General features: G+C 40.0%; 1 protein-coding gene across 6 annotated transcripts in view; it reads right to left on the reverse strand.

Annotated features, from left to right (window-relative positions):
* ATG7 (autophagy related 7) overlaps positions 1–12,090 on the reverse strand; it is a 263,868-nt gene that overhangs the window by 230,088 nt on the left and 21,690 nt on the right. For 5 of the 6 annotated variants that reach the window (XM_077822265.1, XM_077822270.1, XM_077822264.1 and 2 more), the window contains exons 9-12: positions 11,242–11,363; positions 8,515–8,608; positions 3,327–3,471; positions 2,677–2,835 (exon numbers count right to left, since the gene is read on the reverse strand). In XM_077822265.1, coding sequence (XP_077678391.1) covers positions 2,677–2,835; positions 3,327–3,471; positions 8,515–8,608; positions 11,242–11,363 — 520 coding nt within the window. The remainder of the gene's footprint in view (positions 1–2,676; positions 2,836–3,326; positions 3,472–8,514; positions 8,609–11,241; positions 11,364–12,090) is intronic. The other variant, XM_077822266.1, reaches the window with a different exon arrangement.

Here is a 12,090-nt window from a genome sequence, read left to right on the forward strand (position 1 = left end):
CTGAAGTATAAATGAAGTATTACAGACTATTTAGGAGTTGGGAAGGGAAGACACTACACTGCTTTTGTGAAGAGAAGAGACTATGTCACTTTTGAGAACAATGTTTTAAATTACATGGATCCACATGAAATGAATACCCGAGTAACCCCTATTATTGGGCCAAATTCTACTCATAATTGTTCAGTATCAATCTTAAAAAATAATATAGAAGCAAATGTGGACAATAGGGGACATTAAAAATATACAGAAGTTTGCTCTCACACCTGAAATCAGGATAATACTATTTCACACTTTAAAAAAAGCTTTACTATTTACAAGATATAATACCTGCAAAATATAAATATATATATAAAAACACATTTTAATAAGATAGGTAATAAACCCTGTGAACAGTTTTGAATGCATGCTCCACAGAGAGGAATAAGACATAAAAATACATATTCAGTGTAATACACAAGATCCTCTCCTGCCTTAACCTCTCACCTCACCTAGTAGAATTGTGTTATGTTATTACTTTACATTTCACTTTCTTCCCCCACCCCGCTCCATTATATGCATTCTGGCAACCCCCAATGCTTCCTTTTTAATGGCATTTGCTGTTTGAATGTCATGATTCTTCTGCAAATATTAGGAAAGATGCCCATATTTATTCAACATCACGCAGCCCTCCATTCTGAAGAGGCTTTCAGAAGAAGCTGTTCTTACTGACTATTGTGAACTCCAACCCTGTAATTCCAATGTCTAATAACAACTCTGCTATCAACAAACAAAAAGATCCAAATCCGTTGGTCCAGTGGTGTTCCATCTAGCTTAGATACACTGGCCGAAATACAAAATTTAAGCCCAAATGATGTTTCTTTGGAATGTTAACCAAACTTTACTGAAATATTTTGCCAAATCATTATTTCTAATACTTTAGAAACTAAGTTTACAGTGGTCAATTTCTTTTGGACACCTTCAGCATTTGTTGCCATGTCTCATCTATTCATATGGGCAAACACTGACCCTGCTAACACTTATGCACATAAGTAACTACACATATGAACAGCCCCACTGAACTCAATGCAGGCAATCAGGTGTATAAACTTATCTACATAAGTGTTTGCATGGATGAAGACTACGAATATATTTCCAGTAAAGCTTGTAGGGAAAATGTAACTGCTCCAATTTTAAATCAACATCTTTTATATCTTTATAACTCTATTCTCTATTGTTATATCAAATCATTTTCTGAACCTTTCCCAAATGTCTAAAAACAACAGCAGTTCATCGCTTGATCTAATAGAAAACTACGTATTTCAGACTACTCAATGACAAAAAGGCTACTTACTATTAAAAAAAAAAAAAAAAAAAGAGTTAGGGAGAAAACCAGCCAAGAAGAAAACAAACACTTTCAGATATAGAAGGAAACAATTCCAAATCTGAAATTACACTACTGATCATTCCAAATGAATAATGTTCTCTTGTGGTGATCTCGAGAACACTAGGTCATTTCAGTCCAAAGGCACTATTACCAGATAAAGGTGAAAAATTTGATACTTTCTAAATGATGGAAATAATTTTAAAATAAGATTTTCTTATTAAACATGTGCAGGTAAGAGAGTCCCTTCTAGATCGGGTATTAGGTTATCCCAGTCTTCCTACCACCTAACTTTTTACCAGTTTTTTTACTTTTTACCAAACTCTGCATAAAAGATCAGGGAAAAGATGGTACTAACCTGTGCACCACTGGCCATTGGATGCACATGAAGGGACCCATACTGCCATAAAAGGTCCCACTGATTGCATGTGAGCAGACTCCTGTGCTATTTCATTTCAGGATTGATGCCTATATTGTTAACTATAATTTTATCTAAAATTCCCAAGCTTGATAATGGAACACATACAATACCACTAGTTTTTTAACCCCCACTCCAGTAATTTCCAATCTGTAATTTAACAGACACTACCAGTGGTAATTCTCTGGCTTTTCAACAGGTTGGAAACCAGACATTTAAGGAACAGCAGCAATGGTCTTAGATGCACTTGTGAAAATATAATGTAGACTTCTCTCTATAGCAAACTGCAAATAGATGTTAATACCAGAAAAATGATTACTTGAAAGTCTGGCAGGAGAAAATATCAGAAAATGAATGGAGACAGATCAGGGCAATAACCAAGATGGTTTTGATTTGTGTTAATTGTCTCAAAATGAAAGAAAAATTCAAGTGCATAAGCAATTAAACACCAAACTATTTACATGTGACTGAAAAGGGGAACATGGATAAGAGCCTCAAGATTGTGTGGAATGCTCAGTGCTTTTAAACGCATTCAGTGGAACTGTTCCAAAATCAGCCATTTCTAAGAGCGCATTAAAAACACACCTCAGAAGAGAAACTGGAGAACATTTCTTTACTGCGACTCTGTGGAAAGGCAGCTGAGATGAGCCCTTAGAACTCATTTTGTTACATATTTTTATTGCCACAAGTTTCATTCCCTTGCTCTGTGCATGTGAAAATAGCTCCTATAGTTTGCCAGTGACTGCAGTATATACTTTGTTTCCTTGCCTTTCAGTTTCCTGATCCCCTTTTCTCTTTAAGCATTAACATGAGAAGACCGAAGGAATACTATGGAGCTATTTAAAGTCAGCTGTCTTATTAATATGTTGAGATTTAACCACCAAAATATTTTACTTACCACTCCTGGGAATATTTTTTGCAGTCTATCTGCTGCCGCAAGTGCCTTAGGCTTCCCACCATCAAGACAGTCTTCAAACTCGTATAGAGGCTGCCGTACAGGGTTGGAATAGGAGATTTTTGCATTGTCCACAAATGTGATCTGTCTGACTCCCCATCCCTAAACAAATAAAAAAATCCAAGTAATTGGTAACAACTAATTTAACACTGTAAGACTTTAGTTCAAAGGATGTAATAGAAACCCCTTTGAGTCTATAACATTAAAAGCGTAAGTGGACTTTTGTTCACATTTTCAAATTCTAGGTTTAACTGCAGATTGTTATTACAGTTTTAGAAGCTTGCTATAGAAAAATTCCTTTTGATCACACTGAACTGTCTCTCACTGGCACAATTATTTATTTCAGATATTTTGGTTTGAATTTGATTTTGTGAACTCATGCGTTATTTTATTCAGGACAAAATTTCACTTTGTACCTGGGCAGTTTTTAATTAAAAAAACAAAACATAAAACTGCAACATTTCTGTGATACACAAATATCCCATACATATGTTGATTTCATTGTATTCTTCCATTCTTTAGCACACAAGGATGAAAAAAGTAAACTTTACGAGAGAGAGCAAGTTACCTTCAGGAGTAACTCTGGTACTTACCATTAAGGTTCTGGCTACACAACAACCCAGTGTACCAGCTCCTAGCAGCAGACACTTAGAAGACACAACTTTCTCCAGGTCAAGAGTAGGCACCAACCGCCAGCACATCAATTTAAGATTAAGATCCACAGATGACTCAGCTAACCTATATAGTGAAATAAAAAAACCAAACATCATCATTCCTGAATACTCTCTAATGCAGCATTGGCCATTTGTTCCAACTAAGCACTGGTTCTCAGTTTGTATTTATTTATTTTGGGTGGGGTGGGCTGGAGCTCCCCCCTAACTCATTGCCCCAAATCCCTCTGTGATATACCCCAGCATTTGCGATCATCTCTCTCCTTCTGTCCGCTTGATCTCAGATGAGTTTTCCTTCTCTTTTTAAACCTTGTCTTCTCTATTTTTAAATTTATTCTTCACTGACTTTTTAGTTTTTGTTTCTATGTTCTGCCTGTCTGAGGTTTTTACATGTCTCCCATCAATTAAGTATCTGATTACATCACAATCCTGAATGTATTTAGCCTATATTTATTCATAATCCTTATTGTATTTATCCTTTAGGTTGGAAAGTATTATTATCCCCATTTTACAGATGGGGAACTGAAGCATACAGAGAATAAGTCACAACGGTTACACAGGAAGTCTGTGGTGCAACAGGGAATTGAACCTGGGTCTCTTGGGTGTTAGGCTAGCATCCTAAGCAACGGATCATCCTTCTCAACAGGCAAAAAGGAGATAGCCACCTTTGAAGGGTCTCTAGTAAAGGGTGAATGTGCACACAGGGCTGACCCAAGCAGCACGGATGCAGAATTGAAAAGCTCAAGCTAGCAGGCTACATGTGAGCTCTTCCTCTCACAGTCACTTGTGCCTAGATCAGAGGTGGGCAAACTACAGCCTGCGAGCCACATCCAGCCCGTGGGACCCTCCTGCCCGGCCCCTGAGCTCCTAGCCCTGGAGGCTAGCCCCCGGCCCCTCCCCGCTGTTCCCCCTCCCCCTCCATGCCACGCTCTCGGCGGCCGGACAGCGCAGTTGCAGAACCGCAGCCTGACCCAGTGCTCTGGGTGGCACAGCTGTAGCACTGCCAGCCACTAGTGCTCCAGGCAGCGCGGTAAGGGGGCAGGGGAGTTTGGGGGTATCGTCAGGGATTGGGGATGTGGATGGGGTCGAGGGGGTCAGAGGGCAGGGAATGGGGGGTTGGATGGGGCAGGGGTCCCGTGGGGGCAGTCAGGGATGGGGGGTCCGGGGATAGTCAGGGGACAGGGAGGTTGGATGGGGCAGGAGTCCTGGGGGAGTTGTCAGGGGAGGGGAGGGGGGTCGGATAGGAGGCTGGGGCTTGGCCACACATAGCTGTTTGGGGAGACACAGCCTCCCTCCCCTAACCAGCCCTCCATACAATTTTGGAAACTCAATGTGGCACTCAGGCCAAAATATTTGCCCACCCCTGGCCTAGATACTACAGAGCTAAATGCAGATATACAACAGAGAGATCAATTTATCTTGCATATCTGTATCTAACTGAGCTTTAGAGGAGCACATCCAAGGTCGGGAAACATTGCACTAGCTAATAAAATAGCTAAATCAGTATACAGTATAAGCATCTCTGAGAATACTTAAAATGAAAAGTAAAAATCACAGAATCTGCTTCAGCATTACACTCCCTGCAATGAATAAAGAACCTTGTCAACAGATTTGACGTTAATCAGTCCATGCTATTTGCTCTCATATACTTTGGCCCTTGCAGAGAATTCTTAAAAGTACTATGAATAAATTCTACTAAACATTTTGTTAATCAGATATATAGTAATAAAAAAGGAAAAGATGAAGCTCTGTTTACCTACAGCATTATTTACCTATGCAAATTTTGACATTCTATCCTATTGTCCTCTCATATATCAATCAATACACCAAAAATAGTAACACAATAAACTTTTATAAAAATGTTTACTGTGGTTCTTACAAATGAATTAGAAAGATGCTGAAACAAGAACAACAAGACAATCAGTAATTGTCCTATTTTTAAAAACTTATTCACTAGGTATTTGACAAGATTGCCATTAAACATATACTTCATGCTAGGAAAAATCGTATACTCCAGAGGCCCATAAGTAATTAACTGCTATACTGATGACATCATCATCATCATCTGGACCCCTGGAAAAGAAGCGCTTGAGGAATTCCACCATGATTTCAACAATTTCCATCCCACCATCAACCTCCGCCTAGACCAATCCACACAAGCAGTCCATTTCCTGGACACTACTGTGCTAATAAGCGATGGTCACATAAACACCACAAACCTATACCGGAAACCTACTGACCACTATACTTACCTACATGCCTCCAGCTTCCATCCAGGACACACCACACGATCCATTGTCTACAGCGAAACTCTAAGATACAACTGCATTTGCTCCAATCCCTCAGACAGAGACAAACACCTACAAGATCTCTATTAATCATTCTTAAAACTACAATACCCACCTCCTGAAGTGAAAAAACAGATTGACAGAGCCAGAAGAGTACCCAGAAGTCACCTACTACAGGACAGGCCCAACAAAGAAAATAACAGAACGCCACAAGCTGTCACCCTCAGTCCCACTAAAACCACTCCAGTGCATCATCAAAGATCTACAACCTATCCTGAAAAATGATCCCTCACTCTCACAGATCTTGGGAGACAGACCAGTCCTTGCTTACAGACAGCTCCCCAACCTGAAGCAAATACTCTCCAGCAACCACACACCACACCACAAACACACTAACCCAGGAACCTATCCTTGCAACAAAGCCCGATGCCAACTCTGTCCGTATATTTATTCAAGTGACACCATCATAGGGCCTAATCACATTAGCCATGCCATCAGGGGCTCATTCATCTGCACATTTACCAATGTGCTATATGCCATCATGTGCCAGCAATGCCCCTCTGCCATGTACATTGGCCAAACTAGACAGTCTCTACACAAAAGAATAAATGGACACAAATCTGACATCAGGAATCATAACATTCAAAAACCGGTAGGAGAACACTTCATCCTCTCTGGCCACTCAGTAAAAGACTTAAGGGTGGCAATTTTGCAACAGAAAAGCTTCAAAAACAGACTCCAACGAGAAACTGCTGAGCCTGAATTAATATGCAAACTAGATACCATTAACTTGGGTTTGAACAGAGACTGGGAGTGGCTGGGTCATTACACATATTGAATCTATTTCCCCATGTTAAGTATCTTCACACCTTCTTGTCAACTGTCTAAATGGACCATCTTGATTATCACTACAAAAGTTTTTTTCTCCTGCTGATAATCGCTCATCTTAATTAATTAGCCTCTTACAGTCTGTATGGCAACTTCCACCTTCTCTGTATGCATATGTATATATCTTCTTACTATATGTTCCATTCTATGCATCCGATGAAGTGGGCTTTAGCCCACGAAAGCTTATGCTCCAATAAATTTGTTAGTCTCTAAGGTGCCACAAGTACTCCTGTTCTTTAAACCAAATAAGGCAGTCCATGAAAATTACATTTATTTTCATAGAGTTTAAGTCCAGAAGGGGCATTAGATCATCCAGTCTGACCTCCTGAATAGCGCAGGACTATTAGATACTTCACTCAAGTACTCCTATATTAAGCCCAGTGACACTAGTTGGACTGAAGCATTTCAGTCCTCAGGAGACTAAACTACTGTGTGCCACAGACAGAAAACAGGAGAGACCACAATGCCACCAATGCTCAAGGCCTCTGCAAAGGCAGGAAAGTGATGAGGTGAGATTGCCTGCTGGAATCATTTGGGCATATCCATACCCCATGCTGTAAGGGAAGGTGGGGAAAAATAATTTAATTACTTTGGATTAAGTCCAAAGCCCATGGAAGTTAATGGAATTGGATCACGCCCCTAAAGTCTGCTGGACAAGTCACTGACCCACATTTTATATTTCAAGGTGAACAGCCTCTGACCCAAGTTTGAAAATGAGAAGCAGCCTTTCACCTCAGATTCTATCCAAATGCCACAGGTAATCTGTCCCATCCCCTAGCCTGCTACTTTGTTAAATTCTTTCTCTGATGCCCCTCAGCTAATCACCCTCACACTGCACAAGAATGGATTATACATGAGTGCAGTATTGATCACTGTGTGGAAGCTTTAAAGGATACCAAAGCAGTTAACCAATTTTATTTTCAGCCTATGTTGGATTTGCTCGCTGGTCAATGCATCAGGCTTTTAAAGTTCTGAGCAGAGCAGATCACAGCAGCTTATCCATGAGGGAGATAAATGACACATAACAAACAGGAGCCTTCTTTCTGCCAGAACCAGCCCCCCTTACACTCAGCATGGTCCCCTCTTTCAGTCTCACATAAGTCTTGATTTGTTTTTATCACCCCATTTTTGCAGAGGGATCCACTACATCACATCCAGTCATTGAGTACAGCTATGCATCATACACTAATTTTTTTGCATCTTCCAGCTTCTCCTCAGGAAGGGCTGTGTGTATCTTTTCTACCTTTTCCATCATTCACTTGTAGACCTCAGAAGTAGAGGGAGTGGAAAACTATCCATAAAATTAAAACTGTTCAATACTGCAAGGTGCTAAACACCCTCAACTTCCACTGACTTCAGCAGCAGTTGAGGGCATGCACCTTCTCACAGGACCATTCTGCACCCTGCACAATCAAAACCAAGGGACACAATGATGGAAGTTACCAAGGCCACATTCTTTACAGCAGTCAACCTATTCTTATGTCTTGCCAGCCATTAAGTACATTGTGAGTCTGCATTGATAAAGTTAAAGTAAAAAGGAAGGACAATAAGTAAAATCAGACTTCAACAATACAAACATACGTCTATGCACAGAAACACAGGTACACAGAAATACAGCTTGCATTCAATTTAACTTTAAAAAATAACTAATCTGGATTTCCAAATTAGTGCCCCATTCTGGAAGCACTTATTACTAGGCATGGTGTTTTCTACTCTGAGAAGTTCCACTGTCTTCAATGGGACCTTTCATGGGAGTATACATTGCACCTGGTAAAAATGGACGGCAGGATTATCACAACTGTATTTTCTTATCTGACAAAGCACATTTAAGATCCAGGTAGTCTTTGGACCTTACATTCTCGTTCCCCATACCCTCAAAGCCTGGTATATTTCAGGCCTGATCAGATTATAAATGTGTTTAAACCACCACATACCTTTTAGGATCCATACATTCACTGAGATTCACCATTCTTGGACCCATGCCTCCTTTTTGGTTTTTCTCCCATCCAACAGCTTTTGGACAATCTACTTTTCAAAAAACCAACCAAACAAAAAACTCCATATTAAAAACATAAATTTCACCTTGCCAAACAAAAAAACCACACACACACACACACACACACACACACACACACACACACACAGCCCTACCACCACCTTTCCCAAAACTGTCAATTCATTAAGGATGTTAAATAACTGAACTCTTCACTGCAATATAGATTCTATTATATGGCAAAAATTTGGTAGAAAGTGTCCCTTTTTTCATATTGAGTGCACCACGCACTGCTTTTTATTCTAGTGTTTTAAAGCATGTTAGTTGAAAAGTCTTAGCTAACATGCTTTTAAACTTGTTTTCCTAGTCTGGACATAACCTCTAACATACTGAACCTAAATAAACTTGGCTGCACCTAATTAGTTCCCAGCTGTGAGTGTCTCCCTGAGCTGTCTCTGGAGTCTGGCTGGGAATTAACCCTCAAAATCTCAGGCCATTGTCAAGACAGATGGGTCTTCTCCTAAGGACATCATTGGGGCAGGGGACAGCAGAACACCAGATCCCCTCAAGAGTACCAAAAATCTTGTTCACCCACACACATGTGCCTATATCAGCTTTTAAACTGAAGCCTCCTGTATGTGAGTATTAAATTTGGCATCTACAGATGTATTTTTTCAGCACAGAGCAGCCACAGTGTGCTAGGCACTTTAGAGACTGACAAAAGACATGGGAAGAAGTGAGAGAAAGGGAGGAAAAAGTTTACAAGAATAAGAATGTGTGGTTCTTTTGATTACCAATATTTAATATTACATTTTCTATCTCCATCTGTAAGCTTGTTAACTATTTTAATATCTACACGGTTCTTTCCCAGGTATTTCTTAAGCTTCTTATAAGTAATAAACAGTGTGATTCTCAGAGCTAGAAGAGAGGCATATGAATCAGAACATCTGTGTTCTATTCCCAGCTCTGACAAAGACTAGCTAAGGTCCTGATCCTGCAAAGAGCTACACTCATGTTTAAAGTGGAGCACAGGACTGGGGGCTAAGTGACCTTGGGCAAGTCACTTCACTTCTCCATGCCTTGGTGTCCCTATCTGGGTATAAACCCACTTGCTGACTTCGCATGCATGGTGACTTTTATTTTAACTATTATTTGTGAAATACTCTGAGACCCTCAGATGAAAGGACCTATAAATAGTTTTGTTCTGATGCAATATTATCAATAGCAACTGAGTCCTGGTTTCCCAAATTCACAATGCATTGCTCTAATTTCCTTCAGGTCTTCATACCACGAGACATAGATACAAAAACACCCCAAACTCCAAACATACCAAAATTGTGATCTTTGTGGTTTTATCAATCTACTCTGTAGTCTCAGAAATGAGAGTTTCATGCACTTATTACGATTGTGTGTATTTTTGGTAGTCTAGTGATTAAACACACTTTTAATAAGGAATAACATACATGAATAATGTATGCACTGTTACAGAAATTACCTGTTGTATCATGCTTGTAATTAAAATGAGAGCATAAAGGCTCGGTGATTATGGCAAAAGAAAAAAAAAAATCTTACTCTCAAAGTAAATTATCCTCTTTCCTTCTAGAAGATAAAACTATTTTCTTCAGAAAGACATTTGAATAATTTAAGATGCACTAAAACAACGAAGTCCAGTGGCACCTTAAAGACTAATAGATTTATTTGGGCATAAGCTTTCGTGGGTAAAAACCCCACTTCTTCAAATGAAGTGAGTGAAAATTACAGAAACAGGCACAAATATATATTGGCACATGAAGAAAAGGGAGTTACTTTACAAGTGGAGAACCAAAGTTGAAGGCCAATTTAATCAGGGTGGATGTGGTCCACACCCAAGAATTGATGAGGAGGTGTCAATACCAAGAGAGGGAAAATTGCTTTTATAGTGAGCCAACCACTCCCAGTCCCTATTCAAGCCCAAACTGATGGTATTAAGTTTGTAAATGAATTGTAACTCAGAAGTTTGTCTTCGAAGTCTGTTTTTGAAGGTTTTTTGTTGAAGAATGCTACTTTTAAATCTGTTATTGAGTGTCCAGGGAGACTGAAGTGTTCTCCTACTGGCTTTTGTACATTATCATTCCTGATGTCTGATTTGTGTCCATTTATCCTTTTACGTAGAGACTGTCCGATCTGGCCAATGTACATGGCAAAGGGGCATTGCTGTCATATGATGGCATATATCACATTAGTAGATGTGCAGGTGAATGAGCCTCTGATGGTGTGGCTGGGTCCTATGATGGTATCGCTAGAGTAGATATGGGGACAGAGAAGGCAACGAAGTTTCTTACAGGGATAGGGTCCTGGGTTAGTGTTTCTGTGGTGTGGTGTGTAGTTGCTGGTGAGTAATTTTCACTCCATACATCTGAAGAAGTGGGTTTTTTACCCACAAAAGCTTATGCCCAAATAAATCTGTTAGTGTTTAAGGTGCCACCGGACTCCTCGTTGTTTTTGTGGATACAGACTAACACGGCTACCCCTCTGATACTTAAGATGCACTATATTTGAGGTAGCGGTTAACATCAGCAACAAGTTAGCAGCACTAACCTCTCCTCTATCTTCTTAGTGATCATGGAGAAGAGAAGTCAAGTAACATTAGTTTCCATATTCTGAAAGCCATCCTTTGACAATGGATTACCTGGGCTCTGTGGCATCTGTGGAAGCTTTATTTCAAAGATGCTGCTGTGTGTTAGGTCTCTCACGCCTTGCATGGTCCTGTCTCTGAAGCAGAGCACTTCAACTGAATGGAGGTGGCTACCCCTGGCATTAAAATAATAAAATAAATAAAGAGCAAGGTAGTTATAAAAGATTTGGAACTCCTCCAGCAGAAAAGAAGGATAGTCAAGCAGGAACTTCGCTTTATTAGTCCTCTGGTGTCATAGAGGTTTAATCCTTTGGAAACTCAGACTATGACAAATCTTTGATTGATATTGGATTCACATATGATAATGTGCCTATACTTCTATCTGATCAAATATGAAGAAACCCAATATGATTAACGAATACCTAAAGCAGTTCACTCTTATATGGAAACTGGTGCAGCTCCCCTGAAATTGCACTCGGGACTTCCCCACTGTTAACTACCCATCTGCACAATGTTACTGGGAACTAGAAGCAACATATGTTTTGAGGCATAATGACCAGAGAAGCCCCAGAGTACAATAAAGCTGCAATGACAGTGTAGAAGGAGGTGCCATCCTACTTCCTCCATGACTTAGCACGCTCCTCAGAATCCTTCATCTGATTCAGTTTTTGTATCCTCCCCCTTCACCAACTTAGCTTTGCACCCATTATTCATATTCACTCAAGGTTGAGCACCAAAGTAAAATAATTAGGTGTTTAGCAAATAATGGAATTGGGGATTCTCATATCCCCACAGGATGCACAGATAAGTGATATGCACACGGAAATACCCTCCTATGCTATCGTTCACCTAGCAGCCTGGAAAATGCCACTGTTAATGTGGCTAAATGACGGTCTGTCGTCT

Source organism: Eretmochelys imbricata, chromosome 7 (genome assembly GCF_965152235.1).
Source record: "Eretmochelys imbricata isolate rEreImb1 chromosome 7, rEreImb1.hap1, whole genome shotgun sequence".
Taxonomy (NCBI): domain Eukaryota; kingdom Metazoa; phylum Chordata; order Testudines; family Cheloniidae; genus Eretmochelys; species Eretmochelys imbricata.